Source organism: Ambystoma mexicanum, chromosome 5p, assembly GCF_040938575.1.
Source record: "Ambystoma mexicanum isolate Mex_15411 chromosome 5p, UKY_AmexF1_1, whole genome shotgun sequence".
Lineage (NCBI taxonomy): Eukaryota > Metazoa > Chordata > Amphibia > Caudata > Ambystomatidae > Ambystoma > Ambystoma mexicanum.
Window position 1 is genome coordinate 507,088,561 of NC_090930.1, and position 25,644 is coordinate 507,114,204.

General features: G+C 42.7%; 1 protein-coding gene across 1 annotated transcript in view; it reads left to right on the forward strand.

The window, feature by feature from the left end:
• The window catches only part of LOC138481050 (sodium/hydrogen exchanger 2-like), a 1,286,045-nt gene that overhangs the window by 1,190,315 nt on the left and 70,086 nt on the right, over positions 1-25,644 (forward strand). The window contains exon 11 of the mRNA XM_069612916.1: positions 17,625-17,691. Within this exon, the coding sequence (XP_069469017.1) occupies positions 17,625-17,691 (67 nt within the window). The remainder of the gene's footprint in view (positions 1-17,624; positions 17,692-25,644) is intronic.

The following is a 25,644-nucleotide window of genomic DNA, read 5'->3' on the forward strand; positions in this document are numbered from 1 at the left end:
CCTCAACCTTTGGATAAACCACGAAATGACAGAACAAATTACTCAAGAACGGAAGACAGAGAAAATTCAAAAAGAAGGAAAATAAGATCTGACAGAAATTACGTAAACGATATTCCGTCAAAAGAAAGATCAGAGCTGGGTCAAAGCAAAAAGCGTGAGTCGGCAGGGCCATGGAGGTGGCTGAAAAAAGTCTTGAACCCTAACCACAAAAATTAGCAACGAAAGAGAACAGACTCACAGCTTACAGATCATCCAACGCAACTGGTCGTCGAGGACACCACAAAAGTAACAACAATGTGTTCATGGAACACAAGGGGATACGAACACTTGACTAACCCTGATACACAAGATTTAGGCCTATTTGACATAATATGTCTCCAGGAGACGTGGCTGATGGAAAAGCCGGCCCTGGATGGCTACGAAACTCAAATATCACCAGCTGTGAAAGGTATTTTAAGCAGGCCATCCTCAGGCCTGTTAACTGCAGTCCGTGCCGGCTCAGGCATTTCTATTAAAACAAAGGGGGAGGAAACTTACAGTATTTTAGCACTACAAACGGAGTGGTCCCGCCCAAAGGGAGGTGCTAAGGGTAGGCTGCACATGAATTTAGCAATCATAAACGTATACTGGAACCCCCAAAGAGTCAACAACTCTGACTTCTGTGACACAGTGACTGAAATAATCGACAAATTCACAACCGAACTTGGAACTGACCACATCATTGTGTGTGGTGATTTAAGAGCCATATGTGAAAAGCCTACCAGTAACACAACAATCACAGCAGCCGTTGAAAGAGGAGTGCTATGGGCAAACCTCATGGATGCTAGAAACTTTCATAACATCGCAATATTGCGAGGACAACTGCCAGCCATACCAACGTGGGAACGAGCAGACGCAACAGCAACGTTAGACTACATCTTCATCTCACATGCTCTACTACCACATGTGGGCTTCTACGAGGTTTATAGAACAAAGGAAAGTGACCATAATTTGTTAGCCACGTCGTGGGAAACACTAAATGTCCAAAAAGAACTCTATAAAGCAAGCATAGAACCGTCGACTAGACAATTACGTCTCCAATTAACGGCGGCTAACATAAGAGAGATCACAAATAAATACAATGAAGGAATTAGGAACACCAGCGACACGTTGGTTAGGCTGAACTATCTCCCTCTTCTCCTAACACACAGGACAAAACAAGGGAAACTAAATAGTACAAAGAACAATGGATCCCATGAATACAACAAACTGTTAGTACAGAAAAGAAGTGAGCTGAGAAAACTAAGGCGCACTTGCAGACCCCATGATGACGACAAACAAAAAAGTATATTGAAGGTGGCAACAAGATCATACAGATCATGGATAAAACAACATAAAGCAAGAATGTACCAAAATGATGCAGAACAAATGCTCAAAGTTCTAACTTCAAAAAGCACAAGAGACTTTTGGGTTCTAATAAAGAAAAAAGACCTACAGACGGATAACCATTTCAATTCATACCTGAAATGACTTGGATAAGCTTTTTTTCCAACCAATTCGCGTCGCTGCCTTTTTCAACAAACATCCTCACATTCCCCGAAGAAACAACATGGGTGAATTTAGCAGACCAGGAGGATATTTCACTAACAATTTCTAAACTCAAATCATCTAGAGCACCTGGTCCAGATAGTCTGACCAACATAGACCTGAAATAGCATCCATTGGAATGGTCTTTTTTTATAACCAAAATCTTTGAGCAATGCCAAATAACAAACAAACCCCGGAAACATGGACTGAAGTGGTTTTAGTCCCAATTTAAAAAAAAGGAAATAGAGACAACCCGGCCAACTACCGCCTAATAGCCCTGCTAGACATCATGGGCAAAATTTTCGCTACTCTCCTCTTAGCCAGATTTAAAAAATGGGCAAGAAATTCTCCATGCTCAGATCCACTGCAAACAGGTTTTTTGAAGAATGCTAGTACTAGTGTAAATATCATGATCTTGAACATTATAAAAGACAACATCAAGAACGGTGCACCGAAAGTGTTTCTAGAATACATAGACTTGTCGCAAGCATTTGATAAAATTAGCCGACAAAAACTGTGGGCTAAACTAACCAACTGGAAATACCCCATGGAAATCCGGGAGCCAATAATTGCACTCCACACCGACACCAAAATTCGAGTCTGACTTAGCCGGCAGGGCATGTTGTCTGACCAGATTAAGTCAGAACATGGAGTGAAACAAGGTTGTCCACCTGCTCTGGCCCTCTTCATTGCCTTCCTGGGGGACTTCCAATATACTCAACCATCGGTCGGATCATTTCCACCGAAAGTCAGAAACAACTTAATATCAAAAATCCTCTATGCCAACGACTTGATCCTTATGGATCAAACGCAAATTGGCCTCCAGCAGCAACTAACAAATCTGGCCAAATACATACGTGAAAATGATCTTGAGATCAACATCACAAAATCCAAAATCTTGATCATGGAAAAAAACAGTTCCAAAACTAGGGCAAAGCCCACTGGTTTCCCAACAACAGAAAGATCGAGATAGTGACAGATATAAAGTACTTGGGAATAATGATGGACTCAACAAGGTCCGAGAAGGCTACACACTTGGCCCTGTGGAGCAAAATAAAAACACTGACTACCCAAACGAGACTAGTTGATCACAAATACGGGAAATGTTCCCAACTGCCAGCTATCCAATTCTATAAATCGAAAGTGGTTCCCTCACTGATTTACGGAATGGACGCGGCTTTAAATATGCAGGAAACCATCTGGCCCAAACTCGAGGGCTACCTTTGGAAAGCCGTCTTGGGACTCCCTAAATCTACGTCCATAGCAGCCATCAGATGTGAACTAGGTCTTCTATCGTTAGCCGCCTCGGTGGAAGAAAGTCAAATGCAACTGCTCCGAAAAATCATAATGCCAGAGTGCCTTCCGATACACAAAATAATCCAGGCGGAACTTTACCAAAGCCGCTGTAAAGCACTGAACGCTTGGGAACAGAACCTCAAGAGGAAGCTTAAAGATCTTGCCTGTACTCAACCCTGAAAGTGTAAAATAGCCAGAGAAGACTGGATCAAAACCTGTGAAACAGCAACAGCAAATAGGCTACTAGGCCATTTGCCCCCAACAACAAACAAGCTGAAACTGCCTTTGTATTACTGTATAGAATTTCCAAATAAGAAACTTCAAAAACTTTTTATGAGAATTCGATTAAACCTAACTCTAACCAAAGAAATCCGGCCCATCCACTCCCTAACAATTTCTAACACTTGCAGATAATGCACAAATGATGAAATGGTGGAATCCTCTAGACACTTGCTCCTGAGCTGCCCTAAAACAGCTTATCTGCGTGAAGCTTTTGTGTTACCCCTATTTGGCGACTCCACACTCAGAGACGAAGACACATGGTGGTGTCGCTTGATTGCAGGAGAAAAAACAAAATGGTCAATTGCAACAGCTAAGATGTGAGAAGCAGCACTGAAAATGACCACAGAGACTGAAAACTCAATCGCCGATAAACAAGTCTAGACCAACTTGATTCTAACCGAAAACTTCTGGACCATTATTTTCTTTTGTATGAAATTTCAACAACCACATCATCTAGGGGTGAAACATCCAAATTTTACATTTACTGCAAACTTTTCCTTGTAAAAATCAATTTTGTCTTGATTATAAACAAGTAAATAAAAAAAAAATTTTAAAAAGAAAGCACAAAAACACCCTACCATACAGTCAACAGAAAAAGATAGAAAAATACGGATAATTTGCATGATAGAAAAAATCTTAATAGGCAATCCAGGTATTTAAGAAGAGGTAAATTGAGGCCTTAATTTACAATGAATGATGGGTTTATTTTGATGATAAACTCTGTAGGCACTTAAAACCTAAAGCAGAGACTTGAGTAGGGTGTTGGTAGGCTATGAGTCTTTATTGAGGGCAGACATGTATTTACAAAAGTACCTTTGTAGTTCCCTCCTGAGTGACCTTTGCTTATAAGGGGAACTGGATACCTCAGACAATGTAGACTTTTCAGTGGTTAGAATGTTGCCTTTTTCATTGTGAATGGATGCCATCTTTGAATGTTCACCCTCAGGTGACAAATGCTCTTTTCCTTTAGGTGTGTCAAACTCTACCTCACCGATAGTTATTTCTACTGGCTGCTGTACCATGCCTCTGCCTAATTCTTGAATTGTTTGCTTTTCCAGCTGGCCTAATAATATAAACACTACACAGTCGTCATTTTTGTATGGGGCATGCTGTCATGTGTGAGACTGTGGGCCTCATTACACAGCAGGCAGAGAACCATGGCGCAATTAGCGCCATGGTTCATGCCGGTAAAATACCGGCACCGCCTTGGTGGAAAGGGGAATTACCGCCCCATTCCAAGGTTGGCGGGGCGGTAATTCCCCCTTCCACCATTGCCCTTCCCCATTCCCATTTTTGCCCCATAGGGCATAAAGGGAACGGGGAAGGCGTTAATTACGGCACCGCAAATTGCAGTACCGTAATTAGCTCCCTGGGTCCCTTTGCGGGTCGGTTTTTAACGCCTGCAAAAAGCAGGCGTTAAAATCCCCAACCCGCAAAGGGACCTCGTAGTAAGGTGGTAAGGATTTACCGGTACCGGTAAAATACCGGTACCGGTAAACCCTTACCGCCTACCGTGTAATGAGGCCCTGTATGTTTTAAGTTGTAATGATGCCATTTCTACTGGCACCTGTACAGTAACTCTGCCAATCGCTTCATTTATTCTGCGTTTACCTCGCCATTAGTTTTTGAGGAAGTTCCGGCTGACAAGGGTGTAGACGCCCTGGCTGTTTTAATTTTTATAAGTTAAAACAATTATGGGGGGTTATTCCATCTCTGAAAGTGAAATCTGCTGATGAGATTACCCTTTCATAAGCTCCATGCCAAAGCATAGTGTGTACATGTGCTTGGTTGCATCGGTATCCCAATCTGCATCCCTTCCTCTACCAGTGGCGCCAGAGCAGGTTCAAAGGACACAAATACCCATTGACAGCTGCAGTGACAGCCAAGTCTCTGCCGCACAGAGAGTTCAATTAAGACATGCACCCCTGTACCAATAACCTATAATTATGAGTTTATTGTCCAGGTGGCAGATACCTCTTAAATACAAGCCATACCTGTGTTATAGAATTTCCCATAATTATTACAGCCACATTAGTTTGATATTACACACGTGTCAGCACTGTGAGGCCAGCTCAGCTGTGAAAGGTGAATGTGCATTCTCCCCAGACAGGTTGTCTTTGCTACTGCTAGCAGGACTATAGCTTTAGGGATTGCATTTCTTTGGCCCCATATGAGGACAGGCACCATCCTCCCCAGTGAGACAGCCACTCCACAGGAAGCTATCCAGGGAACAGAAATCAAAGGGCACACCCATTCACATGGGATTGACACAGTACAGGGATTGACATGGTACAGCTTTTAGCCTCTGTGCCTTTTTTTGCTATTATTATATTATTTTATTATTATTTGTGTTATCATCACGTTATATTCTCCTTTTAGGCTCCAGGCTAACACCCGGGCTGTGACGGGTGTTTGGACGCCTACTACTTGCAAGCATGCTAAGAATTTAGCACTTTTATTACATTTTTTAAAATTTGTTTTCCTTGATCTGATTTTATTTCATTTCACCTACTTTATTTCCTTGTGTGCCAGGCTGCACTGGCGGAGGGTGCCTGGACTCAGAGGATACTGAGGCTGGTGCCCGGTCACTGCTAGTCTCTCTTTTAGTTTCTTACCTACATTTATTCAGCAACTGGGGGCAGTCTGTTCTCACTGCCTATTGCTAGTGAGACAGGATTGGCCTCAGTAATACCATATGTCCATTTAATGCAGTAGGATGCAGACAGTGCAGCAGTTGTGCACAGCAGGAGATAGTCTGTTGCGCTGACGTTGCAACTAAGTTAAGCCCATCTGGGCCCGTCCAGGCTACAGATGGCCCAGGCGGCCATTACTCCTGGCCCTGACTCCTTAGTCATGCCACAATTGTCTTGTGATGCCGTGGTGGCCCTGGCCCCCTTAGGTACAGAATTTCCGATGGGATTTAGCACTATTGGTGCTGCTGCAGCAGCCAAAGTCATTACGGGGTAGCCCTCCCTTAATGCCTGCCTGCTTAACACATGCTCTTTGGTGGCTCATACCCCCTCCGTTTATGAGTTTCTGCAGGTTCAATCCACGAAGTCATGTACCTCACTGAGACGTGGCTATCAGATAGTTCTTCACCCACACTCATGCAAACGCTCCCCGATGGGTATTATATACTCCATCTTGATCGAATTGCTCTCCATCCATGAGGAGGGATAGCCATCCTGTTTAAATCTTTTTTAAGGTTCTATGTGGTTCCCCACCGCACAGCTTAACAACGGAAGCCTTATTGGTGCGCATGACAGTTAATGCTTCTCATTCTATCTATTTTGCTTTGTTTACAGGCCACCAGGCCCTTATGCCCATTTGCATACTCCTTTTTTGGAACTGGCAGCATTGCTGCAAGTTATATTTAGTAATTTAGCGATGTTAGGTGATTTTAATATTAGGTATAATGCCCCACAAGCACCTATGCTCGCCCCCTGTTTTTTACATCTCTGAACGACCTTGGTCATCATCAGTTTGTGCATGAAGCTACCCATGTGTTGGGTGGCATCCTTGATCTGATTTTTTGAAAGAATCTAGTATTCTGGTTGCTTCTATTAGGCATGTCTTGTGGTCAGACCACTATTTAATATAATTTGAGGTGGACTGCACATACACCTCCTCGAATCCTTTTCCCACTGCTATTTTGAAGCTCAATTGGCATTCAGCGGATTTGGCTCACATGGAATCTTTTATTAATGATATATGTCAAACCGCCACTCAAGTGGATTTTTCTTTTCTATCTTAGACGCTGCTGGAAGCAGCTGATTTGGTGGACCCTTTTAAGGCATCCCATCCCAAAAAATATCGACCTGCTCTTTGGTTCTCTGATGAACTCAGAGCAGCCTGTTTGGAAGTAAGGCGGGCCGAACTAAAGTGGAGCCTGTCAAACTGTCACAAGAAGAAATTTGTCTTTTCACAGCTCACTCGTGAATACTATGTGGCTATTCGGACTGCTAAGCAGGCATTCTTTACGCCCAAGGTTGAATCAGCTCTCGATCAGTCTAGGGAACTCTTTTCAGTAGTCAAATCAAGTCTTTTTCCTTGTCTGCTCGTAATGCACCTCGTGTGTTTGCGACTCAATCTCGCTGCGACCTGTTATCTGAGATTTTCATAACTTAGATAACAGATATTCGTAGAGTTAAAGAAACTAATATGACTAGCTGTGCTAATCTAAAAATGAATGATTTGGAGACCCAGAGTGCCCAGGGGTGGTCTTCTTTTCCTGAATTCTCTGCTAAAGCTGTCTTTAAAGCAGCTGGTCAACTTAAATCAGCATCTCCTTCGGATCCCATTCCATTTAAGGTACTCAAAGATATTCTGCCCACCATTATCCCTTGGCTTAAGATGGCAGTTAATCAATCTTGCCAGCTAGGCTTTATCCCTAAAGAACTAAAACAAGCCATTGTTATTCCTCTTCTCAAAAAGCCATCTTTGGATGTTTCTGTTCTGGCTAACTATCGTAGGGTGCTCCATTACTTAGACCGCTGAATTCTTTGGGACTATTCATCCCCCAAGGAGTACATTATAGGGCCACTGCTTGGCAACAATCAGTTTTTCTTTTGTTCTGTTCTGGCTAATTATCGTCCCATCTCTCTTCTCCCATTTCTTATGAAGCTGTTGGAATCTTTGGTCTCCCCCCTGCTGTCCGCGTTTCTTGAATCATCTTTATTCTTTGACTCCTTTCAATCGGGTTTCTGGCGTGGACAGAGGACAGAGAGTGTCCTGGTGTCGGCAGTTGATGATCTCACTATACTGGTTGACCAGGGTGGGGTAGGAGCACTGATATTACTAGATATTTCTGCAGCATTCGACACTGTCGACCACCCCATTCTGCTGTCCCGCATGGCCCTAGCAGGCCTCCCTGGACCAGTCCTGGCATGGTTTTCATCTTTCCTGACAGAAAGGGGTCAATCTCTTTCCCTTCCTCCTTTGGAGGAAAGTGAGCACCAATGTCTCTCTTTGAATTTCCCAAGCATAGTGTCTCAATGTGTCAAAACCATTGTGCCATCTTTAAAGCCGTGTCTCTAATTTCCTTTTTATATGATGCTATATGTAACAAAGATCCTTGACAATAACAGTCAAGGCTATCTCTTGGGTGCTGCAAACTATCAAAACTCAACAATAAAATAAATGTCAGGTCGCAACACAAAACAATTATAGATTATCCCAAGTTATAATACAGTTTTATAGACATAGCTTACAAGCTAGTGAGTTGTTGGAATGGAATTGCCGCCTCCTTACCTCACCAAAAAACCTGCTTAACCTACTTTGGTTCAGCTTGGCAGTTTTCAAATCTTTTCTTTGGTGTGCCAGACAAAGAATTTGCTCAATCCTCACCACTTATTCTGACAGCTTCTTTCCAGACCTCAGATTTACATGCCACCAAAGTCACTAGGGCATACACACATTAGAATTGATTTCAGATGTGCAGAAGATTAAAAGGTCACCTCTGCCTGCTGGAACTTTGTGTTGAAGCAGCAGTCAGGAATGCCCATTTGACCTTTGAGCCTGCTATGTGCCAATGCGGAGATGAGTGAGGGTGTTTCTCAGCAAAGGCACATGCTAGTATTATGATTTTGGCATGGAACATTTATGAAAAGGGGTCTGATTAGCAGACAAACCTTTCAGAAACAGATTTAACTGCATCATTATATGTTAATACAAATTAAAAAAAACTAGGGCATTCACACCCTTGTAGATGACAATCCATCACAGTGAGTGACGTGAAAAATGAAATGAGCACCAAGCTCAGTGTGCATTATGTGATTCAAGCTTAAATCTCTTTTTATCACAGAAACATTTGTCAAATATAAAGATTGGTGGTTATGTTTGGGTGCCCAAAATGCACTTTGATTTTATGCAAAGTGGACAGGAACCAAGATTGGTACTATTTGTCCTCTTCTTCTTCCTCATAGCTTTTTCGAAGAAGTATAAAAGGAGTCCAGGCTACTTTTTTAGGTTTTTGACGATGTACTGTGCTCAGAGGAATAAGTGTTACATTTTTATGAATACAATAAATACTAAATGCAGGGCTCAAATCGAGGGTTTATGTTGGTGGACGGCATTAGCCATCCCCCAGTTTTTTTAGAGGCCGTGCATAAAATGAAAAACATTGGCTGCCTTTACTGAATTTATGCTGAGCTCAGACTGATCGCCAGGTTTGCATACCGGGAACTTCACCACTGCACCATTTAACCTGATGAGAAACAGCAGACAACTGAAGTTGAAATGTCACGTTTCAGGACTGCGTGTTCCAAGGAAAATATTGGTATTGATTCTTGGAGTTTAAAACATGCACACATTTTATTGGTTTTGGTCAGAAAGTATCTTCTCTTGGCTTTGTGTGTGTCTCGATATTATGATAGGCAAATGCCATTCGTCCTGTGCAATTTGTATGGTTATGCAAAGCCAATAGAATGAAATGAGCATATTTCACCTTGACATGCTAATTTCTTGTGACGTCTGATCCCATTCAGCATTCAGCATGTTAATGAGTCCCCCACTTTTTTTAGGACTTGACCCCTGACTGAATGTGGTCATTAGAAAAGGTATTTTTTTTTTAAAACAGCCAGTTTATAATGTTACTACAATTGTATAATTTTCTTTTTTTTAACAACTTCTTTAGCTAAAAACACACCATTTTGTCTCTCAAAATGTCCTTTCATCTTGAAAGAGGTTGTGCCCATATTAAAAACAATGGGCCTCATTACGAGGTGGGAGGTAAGGGATTACCGGCACCGGTAAGGGCACTGGTGCCGGTAATCCCTTACCTCCCTACTACGAGTTCCCTTTGCGGGTCTTTCCTTAACGCGTGGTTTTTGCAGGCGTTAAGGACGGGACCCACAAAGGGACTCTAGAGCTAATAACGGTACCACAATTTGAGGTACCGTTATTGGCGCCTGTCCCATTCCCATTGAGCCCTACGGGGGGTCAAATGGGAATGGGGAATGGCCCTGGCGAATGGGGAATTACTGGTCCCTCCAACCTTGGAATGGACCGGTAATTGCTCCATTCACCAGGGCGGAGTCGGAAGGGTTTTGGGGGCAGCCATGGAGCAAATAGCTCCATGGCTGCCTCCAACCTCGTAATGAGGCCCAATGATCTTTTTCTTCTGTGCGCACCAAGGTAATGTTTCATTTTACATCCAGCCAAATCATTCATGGTTTGTGCTGCAGAACATTTGTACCCTATACACATAACATTAATAATTCAACAAAAGATAGAAAATAACACACACATATGTAGTCTCTGTTGCCTGGGCCTGCAGTCCCCTACAGGTTTCTCAGAACCTCAGTACCAACCGCAGAGCTCCTCCACATCTTCATAACCTCCCCATATGGGCAATGCTCCTCAGTGTGATGGTCACATACCTGCAGGATACACGCACTGACAAAGTATGTCTCCAAATATCCAACATGCAGCAACTTCGGGAGGCCTTGGTTGTTGCTGCTCTTATTCTAGTTCTGAGCACAAATACAAAGCACTCCACCCTTCAAGATATCTAAGATCTTTTCTCCTCTCACACTGCTTTCAGCAAAACCTCAGATGGCTGTAGCAAGCAGACGATCGGCCGCAGAAAGAGTGACATAGATGTAGAGGGAGACAGACAGGGAGACAGGGAGACAGGGACAGACAGTCTCCAAAAAGTGGGGGTGAGCTGGGGCCCTGCCGGGGCCCCCCTGTCCCACCACGCCATGGCAGGACGCATTATCCCGCTGCGGCCGCAGCCACGACGGGAGATGCACCCGCCACTTTAACGTCAGGCAAGCGACAGAAGTGCCAGCCAGGCACAGCTTTGGTGTGACTGGCTGGCACTTCCGTCAGTCACTTTAACTTCCTCTGATGACCCCTCATCTGAAGGGCCATCATAGGAAGTTAGAGTCCCTTTGTTTGCCCTCACAGGTCACTGATCCTTAGCGAACCTGCGGGCTCCATGATCTAATATGCAGATTAGATCACGGAACCGCGGGTTCGCAGAGGGCGAAAGACGCGTCGGGGTCTGTGATCTCTGCTCTGAGCAGAGATCACTGAGACCAAGGCGCCTTTCTCCTTTGGCAAGGCTTTATAAAAGATGCATTGAACTGTGTACGTTTATAAACGTAGAAATATGTCTATGTTTATAACAGACGGCTTGAATCGTACACAATTCAAGGCATCTTTTATAAAGCTTTGTCGACGAAAGTCACCTTGGGTTTTGTCCGTCCTCAACGCTTTATAAAAGATGCCTACGTTTCAAACCATCTTTTATAAACATAGATATATGTTACAAATGTCTATGTTTATAAAAGGCAGCTTGAAAAGTACACAAACCATAGTAAGGTAAGCACACAAGTGTGTGTAACTTACTATGGTTTGTGCACTTTCAAGCCACCTTTTATAAACATAGAAATATGTAACATTGCTATGTATATAAACGAAGGCTTGAAAAATACACAAACCATAGTAGTACGCAAACAAATATATACATTCTCAAATACATTTATATATTTGTTTGCGCACCTTACTCTGATTTGTGCACTTTTAGGCCACGCCCACAATGGAAGCCACGCCCCCAAACGAGGGTCCCCCCTCGATTTCTTACCCCACTTAAAGCACTGGAGACAGAGAGAGAGTGTGAGAACCATTTTGGTGTATGGGTGACATGTACAACTAGTATGTACACACGGAACACTAGTAAACAGCACTGTGTCTTACTCATAATATCTGGCATACTGAGGTGTTACGTTTTGGCAGCACACATCCAAGAATTCTAATGGCATTTTATATCGGCCCAGCAATTCTGATAGAAAACGTTCGAGCGCAGTAGCTGTGTGATAGTCATTATAGTTCCTCACACAGTAAATACAACTTATATCATTTCTCCTTGCACAGTGTTTGTGATGGTTTCGTTTTCCACTGAGGCAGAATGTATTGGGCAGGTACTATTTCTTCAGTATAATGTGTCTGCTTTGAATGATTTGTTTCTCCAGAAAACGCAGGTTTCTGCTATACATCCATTGTTTTTACTGCTAGCAGATCATTTTCTAATAAAGACGAGAATGTGATTCTACTGAGGACCAATATGTTATTACATGTATGCTGGGGCAACATGAAGTATGGATTACCGCCTGAATTCTGTTTTAAAACTGCGTTTGAAACAGGTGATGTTTGAGCTATTACATTCAAACCGTTCTCTAACAATTTCAATTCGGCCTAATTGTCCAGCATATTGTGCCGGAGGATAGCTCACGGGCAACGCATTTGGCTTGAAAACATAACAACGCAGAACCGCAGATGTCAAATGCCGGCCCGTGTTTAGAAACTGATCTCCGGTTTTGCGCGAGTTACTCGAGCTTAATTAGTATACTGGTGGGCGGATAGCGGATACATGAATGTGAGCCCTTGCTTTCTGACTGTTAAAAACATAAAATGTAATCTTTTGCAGTTTGCTCATTTTGAGGCGCTATAAATTAAACAGTACAGAGTGTGTCATCTGCATTTTAGCTTCATTTGCCCTTTCACCCACTCAGGGATGTCATCCAGTTGCTTGGCATGCAGTCTCCTTCAAGATGTTTTGTGGCATGAGATCCAGCACTGGTAGGGGCAGCTGAGGGTTTGGTGTTAAATTGAACTGAAACCATGTTAATGTCGTTTGTATGCTATTGCTGTTGACGTAGTATACAGAGAAGGGTGAAGTTAAATGGCTTGGGTGGTGCTTCTAGGGATCCCATTTCAGTCAATGAGATGAACATTTCTTTGGTGGTGAGTGCATGACTGCTGAGAAGGTGATCCTATTGAAAGACGGGGGCTTATGGCGACAGAGGAAATGAGACCAAACCAAGTGACACCCTTGAAAAGGCTCTGCATTGAGAAATAGTGTCTTTGGTGGATAAGCTGATAACAAATTGGGATCACCCTGGGTAAAGAACACACACATACAGTATGGACCCCCTTATCAGACTAGTTTATGATACGGGAACACCGGACCGTTACACACTGTGCAGTACAGTAACTAACCTTAGGCGATGACCTTGCTCTGACACACCAATACCCTCTTGACATCTTAGGGGACATACTCCTTCTTACTACTTTTGCTCTTCATGCTAGGCATGCTAACTCTGATCTTTCCATGAACTTCACCGATCACCTAGGGTAGAATTACTTGTTCTCAATCTGCTGTAATGGTGAAACTTGGGCTCTCGCCTTCACTTTTAAGTGCGACACGGACAATTGTCACATTGACAAAAGTTTATCATGTATTCCATACTTTTTCCTCTTTGTAGCATCAGCAAACTATGGTAATCTGGAAGAGGTGAGGCTATTGGAGCTCCCGGTAAGTGGTGGGATTTACTAAAGGTGCTGTGATTATGTAAAATGCATGTCCACACCACCAATGGCATGATATGGGTCTTCAACCCAAAGGTATGCATTAGCACGTTGCAGGACATCCATTCCAGTATGTTTGGTATGTTGACATGATACTGCCCTCACACTTCTACAAATGAACAGTGATCCCAATCATAAAGGTAAAACAGACACAGTTAAGACATAAACCTCCTTTGTCTTTTGTGGTAGCCTGGGTAGGGGAAGGCGATGCTCTCAAGAGTGCTGCGAATGTGATTCAGTAGCAACCCAAACAGCGAAGTATAACAGTCCAAGATAAAGGGATTGTCCAAGCAAGGTGCTATACAAAATATGTATACTTTAATTAAGCACACCACCTGCAGGACATTAAATAGAAAATTAGTACAAAACTCCACCCTATGGAAAGAACAGAGAATATGCAAAAAAGAGAGAAGGCAGCACTCTCAGTGACAATACAGGGGTGAAATGCAATTTCAATGACCACAATGTTATTTTCAAAAGAATATATCCTGAAGAAGAGGTGCACAAGTTACCTAACCAGTCTCTAGGGCCCAAAATGGACCATGGGGGCAGTTATGGATCATTAGAGCTTTCGTGGTGGTTGACAATGATGAAACAGGCTGTTCCATGCTGTTCAGAGCAGTTTGAGTCCAGCGGTCATGTTGGTCTATGCGTGCAACGGTATCAAGCAGGGGTCCAAAAGGAGCTTGTTGCGGTTCAAAGGCGACGCTTGAAGAAAAGCAGATCGTGTGGCCTGCCAGGGTCGGCTCAATGTTTGAAGATGATGAAGATGCTGGAGACTAGAGGCACAGTTCAGCTCAAGTGGTAGAGTGCAGCATTTGATGGTCAGGGCTCAATGGCCCATCAGGGTCGGTTCGACTGCCGAGTGCGGTTGGCAGTGAAGAGCATGGTGGAGTGAGTGACCGATGTAAGGTGACAGATGCAACAAAGAGCATGTAATTCGAGCTGTGGCAATGACATACTCAGTTAGCATGGTGAAGCAGCGGCCAGGTTTGAACGTGCAGATCAGCAGTTTGAAGAATGGGTGAGTGCCAACAGTAGCTCCGGAGGGTCCTGATGGTATGAGATGCAGTTAACCAGGATTGATGATAGTTTGACCAATTTGATGCAATGAAAAACAGGGATACAGTCTGTTTTACCTTCACAGGTGCTGTGAGTTACTTTAAGGGGTCTCAGGTACAAGTGTAGTCCTTGTTCTTGGGATCCCAATCCTCGGAAGGATGGTGCACAATTACAGATGTTCTTCACCACGATGAGTATCTGGGCAGCAGTGTGACTGGCAGGGATGTAGGTCCTGTTCCAGCAGCAGGTCACCCTCAATGCTTTCTACAGATAGGCAGGGAACAGAGCAAGCCTCTGTTTTAGACACTCAGTCTTCACCTCACTGGTGGAGGATGTTGGAAAAATCAGCTCTCCCAAAAGAGGGCAATTAATTCTTCCTTAAGTGTTTGTCCAAAAGTGAATCAGAGATGGAGTGGGAGGTCACTTCTTTTAAAGGCGAAAGCCCACCAGTGATTGAATTAAAGCCAGCCTGTTTTAGGGGTCCAATACCTGTTCTTAGAACAAGTGCCTTCTAGCAACACACCCAAAGTGCTTTGTGCTAATGCTCGTGGAGGGGACAGGAAGGAAAGTTAGAGGCGGAAAGAAACAAAATGGTGGAACCTTCCTCCAGCTGTAAATAGCTCCCTCTGTCTACACCAACCGTGGCCATTTCCCTCCTCAATAGAATCAAAGGCCTTTAGATATGCAGCACTGTGGGGTTGTTATGGTATGTTATGTTATGGTATGTTATGCTATGTTAAGAAGATTTATAGTACGCATAACCACCCAAGGACATCTTGGCGGGAGGAGAGAGCGAAACAAAACAAAAAGCCACTGTACAGTAACAATATGAGCAGCCTAAAAAAGACGGGCTTTAAGGAGTCGACGAAAGCGATAAAGGCAAGTTGTTCCACTATATAGCAGTAGAGACCGAAAAAGCTAGCTCTCCCACGCTACAGAGATGAAATTTGGGTATCGCAACTAGGTATACCTTTTCGGAATGAAGGAAACGACCCGGGAAATAATGCGGAAATATATTTCACAGGTAATCCCCGCCTTGACCATCAAAAGCACTATGAACTAGGCACAAAGCCTAAATTCAATCCTTTTGGCCACAGGGTGCCAATGCAAGTTGTAGAGTACAGGACTGATGTGAGATCCATAAGGGGTGGACATAGCCACCCTAGCTGCCAGATTTTGAAGAAGCTATAATCGATGTATGAGCCCAAGATGTTGGGCCAGGAAGAAAGCATTACAGTAGTCAATCTGGCTGCTGATCACCACAGAGGCAACCACCCGAGGGTGCAGATGGACAGGTAAAAAAGGCAGCGCCTTGTGCAGCACCCATAACAGAAAGTGGCCTATTTTGCAAACTGCACTCAACTGGGTGGCCATAGACAGTGAGGCAGAGAGATGGACTCCCAATTTCTTAACCACTGTTACAGGGAAAGGTAGATCACCCAAAGGCGTGGGCCAGAAGCAAGGAGACCAGAGAGAAGGATCGGAGGGGAACCCACCACCAGAATCTGTCTTTTCCCCGTTGAGCTTCAACCAGTTGCGGCCCATCCAATCTCCCTTGGCCCACAGGCACTCATATAGCCGAAAAGACACCTCAGTTCGGTCAAGATCTAAACACACCAGGATCTGGGTGTCATCAGCATAAGTGTAGCACCGGAAGACATGGGAGCAGATGAGCGTAATCAACGGCCGAATATAGATGTTAAACAACATCAGGGACAAGGCGGGGCCTGATGGACACCACAAGAAAGTGAGCAGTGAGAATTGTCACTATCTGCATACCTATCATTAACACACCTTCGGGACATTATTTATTAAGTCTATATAAAGTTTGCCCTGTGAGCTGGTCTGTCTCAAAATAATTGTGAGCTGAGAGTTTATTAAGAATTCCTGTGGTCAATATTAGTAATCTTCACCTGTGCAGGCAAGGGCCACAGTATCGGTGTGGCAATGTCTTCACCAACTTCTATGTAAACCATGCTGTGCCAGCATTACCTCAAGACCAACTCTGCTATATTAAAAAATATTCCTCTTGCCCTCTGAATGAAGATTATTCTAACATTTGAACATAAATGTTGCATATGAAAATGGTGTATTGGTGGACATGTAAATCTCGGGAGGATAGCTCAGGGGCAACACGTTCGCTTTGGAAGCAAGATGACGCGGAGCAACACAAGCTCTATCCCCGGGTCCACGTTTAGAAAACTCTGGGTATTAAGCACGTTATAAATAACAAATTACAATGGTTGCAATGGATTGCATGAGGTTCCTGGCTCCGCGTGACCAATCTTAGTTAATTGTTCCTAGAAACTCCGAATTTACTTTCTATTAAACTTCAGTCAAGATGTGGTAGACAGTGGCGGAATCCCCCAAAGTGCCATTTCTCATTTAACACCACATACATATGTGCTTTCAAATTTCTTAAAACATCTGAGCCACTCGTATCTCTTATTCAGTTGTTTTTAAGAAACCTTCTGCAGAATATCTCCAGTGCTCATATACTGGTTCGAGATGCATTCAACACTGGGCTCACACATGGCAGGTTTCTCTTGTGTGCTCAAAAAGTAATTCACACGTCTTCCTCTATTTCCACGTGGTTTAAGGAGAGTGAGAAAAAAAGGTACACAAGCATCAGACCTTGTCTAGGACGCAAAGTCTTCCATGGTGTAATTTATTTAATCTGTCAACAACAAAGTCGTTAATGGTGTCATCTTATTTCATCTGTGATCTCATGTGTGGATTCCCAAACAGTGACGTGGGGGTTGCATAGAAATCATGTGTGTCATTTTGGGGTCTTTTGTAATGGCTTTCTTAATGCACCTTGAATCATGTTTTACTGTCTATAGTTGCATATTTATTCATATTTATAAGAGGCACTTTTGTTTTTCAGATTTCAGATCAATAATTCAAAATACGTTTCTTAAATCGATCCAAATGTTTAAAAATATATATTTTAGGAATGAAACTTGGATTCTATGTTCCCATTTAATTTGTGACCTTGTTCATCAATGCGTTAACAAAATGTATCATATTTTTTTTACCCACAGAGGGAAGACCCTTATTCACAACATACTGAATCTGGAAAGAGGCCCAAACTATACCGTTCTTTAACCGGTAAGTGTAATGCATATTTTCCATAATGTAGATAGCATTTAGCTGATTACAGGAAGATCCACTGTATTTCGATGTCACTGTTTTACTTTAGAACCGCAGATAGCATTGCCTTAATTCAACAACTTTTCAAAGCTACATTGCATACATTCAATTGACATGACTGCTCATGTCCACATTAGAAAATTAGGTGATAACTAAACAGCCCAAGCATGAGGATTCTCAAAGGAAAGCATAGAGGGTTTAAGACCAGGATATACAATCTATTTATTAACACAAAATGTACCCCAAAATCAAAGAAACAAGGCATCTACACAAACCCCTCATCAAAAAGGAAAGAAGACTCGTTGCAATCTAAATGAGAGGAGTTAAGGAGGTTTGCCATTGAGTAGATTCCTTTCCTACTTGGATAATGGTATCAAAGCAAACTACATTATATGCATCAAACATACAAAATCACAGCGGACACGGAGGGGCTGGAAATTTGTAGGAAAATAATTCCCCTACTGAACATTTGAGAAGAAAAAGCAATTGGAAAATTATACATATTCAAGAAGTACCACTTTGGGGAACTAAAGACCAGAGCTAAATGGAGGAAGAAACGTATCGTATGAAAAAGAAAATTGTTACATTTAAAAGAGGTTTCAGCCACAAACCTCTTGAAAGCAATGTGGATTGTAAGTTATTACAAAGCTCAAAGATGTATATATATATATATATTTATTTATATTCGTGTAATGCACCTTAAGCCCTTAGGTAAACGGGTGCTAATAACAGGTACAGGCAGTAAAAACACAACATACAAGATGGAGCCAACACTAAGTAAACCCACATAAAAGAAATAGAACAGGTTAAAACAGGTGACTGGGGGAGCAGAATGAAATCACATAAAACAAAAGTGATACAATAACTAATAAAACCACTACTAAACAGTAGCAGTAGAAGATGACTGCGCACATAAAACTACATAAAAAAGAAGGTTTTGAGTTTTTTCTTAAAACCATCGAGGGTGGTCTCAAACCATAAGGAAACAGGAAGGGTATTCCACAATTTGGGGGCAAGAAAATCAAAGAAGCATTTTCCTGCAATCAAAAGGTATCAAAAGAAAATTGCTATTTTTCGATCTTGGTACCTGCCTGCTCTGATAAATATTCAATCTTTGTTTCAGATAGTCAGGGGACTTGCCAGAAAGGCAATCATAAAGAATTAAGAGCAGCCTAAATTGTGTGTGCCCCTTGACAGGGAGCCAGTGTAGTGCTTGCCTTGCGGAAGTGACATGGTCACTCCTATTAAGGCCTGCTACTATCCTAACAGAATGATTTTGGGTCATTTGCAGCTTGAAGATACTTCATTGTAAGATACATGTCAGTATTCTATCCGTACCCCAATTATGGCCATATGTAATATAGCACAGTTTTCAGCAGAGATGAGTGGACAGATTTTGCTCAAAATTCTAAGATAATATGACAAAATAGTTTACATGATCTTGCATTGAAAGGGATGAGTCAAGATAACCCCAAGGGTTTTGACTTTAGAACCAACGACAATCATGCAACCAGCGATGTTACATTTTTTGTATTATGCTGAGAGACTATTAAGTCTGGGTTGAGAACCAACCAGCAAGAACCCCTTCTTGGCATCATTTAGAGCAAGACCATTATGTCCCCCCAGCTCTGTATGATATTGAAGACAACATTAATCCTCGAAACATCTTCATCATAAATACCTGACAATTTGAACATTACTTGTGTGTCATCAGCATTATTTGTGTACTGGATACCAATCTTGTCAAGTAAGTCAAACAGAGGTTTTAAAAATATATTAGAAAGAGTAGGCGAAAGACATGACCCTTGAGGGACACCACATAATAAGGGAACAGAATCAGCTGCCACATAACGATAAAATACTCTAGCCTCTCTCTCAGATAAAAAAAGATACAATCCACGAGGCAGCAGAGTCTGATAAAAAAGGCATCAGCATGAACTCTATTACGAAGTAGAGTAAAATCCACTAAATTGAGGCAGAAGATAAATCCAATAAAAGCAGAAGGGAAATGCACCCTTTGTCTGTATTGGCAAGCATATTAGCTTTTACATCTAGTAAAGCTTACTCAGTGCTATGAGAAGCCCGAAAAACCAATTGTTTAGATGCAAGTAGGTTGTGCGTATAAATATGGGCTTGGATTTGAAGGTAAGCTATCTGGTCCAATACTTTCAAAAGAAAAGGAGTGTTGGCTATAGGTCTGTAGTTAGATGCAACATCAGCATCCAGAGTTGGTTTCCTAATTAAAGGAGTAATCCATTTTTTTTAAATATATGCTGGAACCTGAATTTACCAAATATTGATTAACAAAAGTAGCAATAGCCAAGGCAAAAAAAGATACACATTTCTTAACGACACCAGAGGGGCAAGGACCGTCAGGACAGCTTGTGGGCTTAAGGCCACGCAGAACTTCAATGATATCTTCACAAAACACCTCTCTAATCCCAAAGAGAGGTATACTGGTAAAGGGGGAAGGACACATCTCAGGAGGAGGAAGTGCAAAGGCCTTATCATGTGCTAGGACTCAGAGATTATCAATCTTCTCATACATGGCCCTTTGGATCTTAGTGCACTATTCTTTATCCTTCACAACAGTTACTGCAGAAGAAGTGTTAGGTTTTCCAATTCTTTTAGGATCGTAAAAGGTTGCATGGAATTGGAGGACGCATCAATGATTCGATCATCAAAAGAATATTTTTTTTAGCAGTCAAACCAGCTTTCTTATCTACAGATGAAGCAGCACTGTATCTGGCATTATCACTAGGCCAACTGAGACTTCTGCCAATATCTGTACCTTTTATTCTTTGCAGCCCTGAGAGCTCTGATATGATAGGATATAATAAGTCCTTTATAACGCGCCCGTACAAAGTGTTTCTAGGCGTGAGAAGACCAGGGAGGGAAGACAGGGGGAGGAAAAAGCAAACATCCTTAATAGACTATGTGTGACAACGAGAAGTGTAAGGGGGAGGGGGTTGCCAGGGAGAGGGAAAAAGGAAACAGGGCAGCTTTGTTCTGAGTAAGTGTAGCCAGGGCAGCGTGGCTCTGTGTAAGTGCTAGGAGCCACAGGACTATTGAGGTTGCAGTTACAGCCCCTGAGTGCGAGGTGCAGCAGTTCAGGCAGGTCAGCAGGGGAGGGAGAGAGAGACATCAGAGAGAAGAGGAACGTTTTGAGCTGGCGCTGGAACTTCAGGTGGTTTGGCTTAAGTTTGAGAAGAGCAGGGAGGCCATTCCAGAGGCAGACAACTGCAGAGGAGAGAGATCTACACCCCCCACTCTCTGCCTGGATAAGCGTCCCTTCAAGCGAAGGGCTTGAGAAGGAAGGTATTTTGGAAGAGAGAATTGGGTGTAGTTTCGGGCCCCGGGCCCAGAAAGCATTGTGGACCATGCATAGGGTCTTGAACTTGATTCTTGCAGCCACTAGGAGCCAGTGAAGAGATTTTAGGGCTGGAGAGATACGGTTAACACTGCATTAACAAAAACATTTCCTACACTGCCGTACTTTTAATGAGGCCCCTTGTCTAATTGTATCAGTGATTTATTTGCATTGCTTTACATACGTGATTTGTCCACATTACATTGTGTGCTCGTCTGCTTGTCTGCCTGTACTGAAAATGCTCTCAACATTTGTTTTCTTCCAGTTATAAATAACATTCATTTATTAGGTGTCATGTGAATTCTTATCATTGTTCATACAAAAATAATACAATTTAAGAGCATAAACCCCAAATCTGACAAATGTTCCTTATGTAAGAGGAACATAATGAAAGAAAAAACAACTGCTCATTAATAAAATAAAACAAATGCAATGATCTGATAGCCTCTAAAGAAAGATGATATCTGGTGAGCCCTTTCATGCAAGTTATTTGAGCACACTTTCAGAAATATTTAAATTATTGGGAAGTGCTTAAAGGGCAAATGTTGCAATACATAATACTCAATGTTTTGTTTCCTGTGACAAAATGACTTCTGCCTCCGCAGGACTACAACAATGGGTAGTCGACAAACTGCCTTCTCAGCACTCACACTTACACAAATCAAGAGTGAGCCCAATCATAAAGATGAAACGGGCACAGTTAAGAGATAGACCTCTCTCACTTTTTGGGGTTACATGGGCAGAGGGAAAGCTATGCTCTCACGCGGGGTGTGAATGTGTTCCAGTAGCGGCCCAAACAGCAAAGTTCAACAGTCCAAAATAATGGAATGTCAAATCAAGTTTCTGGGAAAATATATATACTTTAATTAATAACACCATGTCTATAAATAACTAAACAATAACTAAACAATACACTACAAAGACCTGCCCCTTTGGAAAGAACACAGAACAAGCAAAGATAGAAAGATGCATCACTGTGGGAAATCAAACAGGTCAAACACCAGAATGTTCTTTAAAAACTGAAGTGTTCTGGTAAGAAAAGTGATGAAAGGTGACGTACCAGTCTCTAGGGGCCAAAGGGAGACCAAAGGGGCAGTTGAGTCCCAAAGGCAGCTCCAGAGGGTTCTGTTGGTTTGATGGTGTCGAACAGGCTTGAATCAAGTCTTGCAGCAGTTTGATGGCAAATAACACAGGGAACCTGTTTGTCATGGCTCACAGGTTATGTGAATCCCAATGCCGGGGCTCAGGGACATGATTGGTCCCTTTCTTCGGCTCACAAAACGGGGAAGGCTGGCACATACCTGCATGTGTCCTTCAACACATTGATGTCCAAAATACGACTATGGCTGGTAGTTGAGCAAGTCTTTGCCTTTTGACATAATACCTAGAGTCCTTTGTGCTAAAGGAAGTGAAGGAGACAGGAAGGAGAAGGAGGTATAGAGAGAAACAAGATGGTGGATTCTTTATCCAACTATTCTGTGCTCCCTCTGTCTATGCTAACTCTGCCCCTTTCCTTTGTCCATCGCATCAATGGCCCTTTTGGTTTGCAACACCCTGGTGTTAGGCTAGTCTTTTTGGGATGGTTTGCTCTTTTCTGTTTCCCAGGAAAGCTCCTGCTGGGAGGCTGTCCTTCTGGGGAAAGTTGTTGCCAAACTTAAACCTCAAAACAGATCAACGGAGAGGCCCAGCCATTCAATATCTTGATTCACAGGCTGGCAGGGTCAGGCTGTCTGATCAGAAGACACGCACTCCTTCACAGCTGCCCTGGCTTCATAGCACTGACACATGTTTTTATTAATCTGATGTGCCTGCTTATATGTATTTTAATTACTATAGACCATATCCTAAGCTCATGTATGGCTTCATGTTTAAAGATTAAAACACCAATTCTTCATGACTATGTGGTCTTGGAACAGATTTGCAGCCTCTGCGCTGAAGTGAATTGGCTGTCACTACAGCTGTCAAATAGGCACCAACGACCTCTGGACCTGATTTGTGTAACTGGAGAGCAGGCACTGCGGTTCAGAATACTGTTTCAGCAGGACAACGGTGTACACTATGCTTTTGGCATGGAGCTTGTGAGAGGGAGCTCTGGTTAGCAGATCGCCCTTTGTGTGCTGGAATTACCCACATCATTCTATTAGTTGATGCAATCAAAGAAGCCAGGGCTTCTACACCCTTGCCAGGTGACAATTTCTCACATTTCCCCAAAGCACATTACTTTCACAATTACTTTTGTTCAATTAGATTTTAACATACATATATATATATATTCACTGTGTATATCAGGGAATGTAATTTATTAATCATAATTGCAATGCAAATAAATAGCTTTTTCTCACAAATGTGGATGTAATGTCATTGGTTTTTATGAACTCATATGCTAAATGTGTTTCAGAATGAAACTTCTTCACTAGCTAGTAATTTATCTAATGATGTATAATAATAATAATAATAATAATAATAATAATAATAATAATAATAATAATAATAACATCTTGCATCACCACTAACTGTCATGTTTTGCTTCCTTTGCTCCCCTTCCTACCACTTGGGGACCTGATTTGGGATTTATTCCCTACCAGATTTTCCTTCCGAACCTTATGCAACAGTGCTGTGGTGAATTGGGAGCGCTAAATCCGTATTTTCCATGTTACTTCCATTCCGGATCCATTCCAGGTTTCTGGCAGCCAGTATGCTGACTTAATCAAAAGACTATGCTTCCCAGAATGCCTGGCCCACTGTTTCATCTCCATCCTTGCAGGACAAGGTTGGTTGGAGGATATGTAGCACCTGTGTCTGGCAGGTGCAGCAAGCAGCACACCGGAGGCGTGTGCTCGTTAGCCAGCATACCCTCCATTTGCTTCAGTCCAGCGCTGGTCAATGAAGCAGTGTTCCTGTTTGTGACTGGTCCCTTGTTTCTGGTTCTTAGCTTAGTGTATAGTTCCTAGTTTCTTATTTCCTGTTCCCTTTTCCCTGGATTTAGAATTTCCTTTGCTTATTAGTAATTTCTGCTTCCTGGATTCCCTTTCTGTCTTCCTCTGTTTTGCAGTCAGCACTTCTCAGTGCTTTCCTTTTACTGTGCAGCTCTGTTTGTCTGTGTTATTTTTTGGCTTTGCCCTATTCAGCAGTGAAACCATGATGCTTTAGTCACTCCACATATTATACATTTAGCATTTTGCCCCAGTTTGCTTTTCCTTCGCTGGGCGGGGAGCTGGTAGGTTTTGCCCTTGTAATTTCATTTTCCTCGCTCCTGTTCCTTTACTTTCTCTTGGAGTCTGTTCCAGGTGTTCCCTTGCACTTCTCCCTTTGTTCCCAATTGATTGTTAGGTGTGGTATGCTGTTGTAGCCAGCTCCTGTGTGAATCCCTTTGTTTTCCTCACTATTCTCTAATCCCTAATCCTACTTGTCCCTTGTCCAGAGTCTGACGTATTAAGGTATCCTCCCTTTGCTGTTATAGCCTTTCTGGGTCCCTGTTTGATCAACAGGGTTCATGGGCTTCACTGACATTTCAGGTAGTATTTCTCATCCTCATGAGTACTGTCTTTAAGTTACATTATGCAATAAAGGGTGTTAGCTCACAGATCCTGTTGTTGCTTGTCCTGTATGTGGGATTAGCGTTGGTAGTACCTGTAACAGCAATTGTGGGCAAGTTGGTTGCCAAATTACTTTGTAATCATAAGGAGCTTCTTAGCACTTACCCCACATCCCTTTTCATATAGTTTTACTCTTATCACGCTGTACTTGAACATCCTGGGTTTTAGTGTACATGTGTCTTGGTTCCTGAGTGCATGTTGTTTGACTCAAAGCTATTACTCTCTGATCTTGTGGAGATTTCCCTTGCCATATTCACTGCCTTTGTCCTCTCTAATATAATATGAGTACATCCTCAATTACGAATTTTGCAGGCCTAACCTGTTTCTTTGCAAGGAAATGGTATGTATGCATGTATGTATGGGATTTAGAACGCACAAACCTAGTTAGAAAGCAAAGGAGAGCTGTAATTTGTGGATGCACTCTGAGGGATAAGATGTGAGGGTAGCTAAGGAGTTGCAATGGTCAGAGTGAGCAGGAGAAGGAGGACATCCAGAGGGGGAGAGGCGGGATGGAGAGCACTGACCAGCAGTTAGAAAGATTCTCATTGAACAGGTGTGACTTTAGGTCCTTCCTGAAGTGTGGGATGTCTTATCTATGCTTGTGACTTTTTCCAGGCACAAGGATCGTAGCAAGAAGATGCCTGTTTCTAGATTTTCCCTATTGATGTTCTTTGTTTCCACCCTGGTGCTGGGTTCAAGTAGTGTGTTGGCCTCCAACGGTTTAGGATACAGAGGGGGACACAGGGGTTAGTTGGAAGGTTAGATAGTGCGGCTCCTTGAGAATGTGAGAGATGTAGTTGAATTTACTCAGTCATGTGGTGAGATGTGCTGCAGCATGGTGTGTTTTCCAGAGGGGCCAAGGTGGCGAGTAGAGGATTGCCAGCATCCAGCAGATGAATAGGGCTTGGGTAACATTGAGTGGAATTGCAGAGCAGTGTGTTGCGG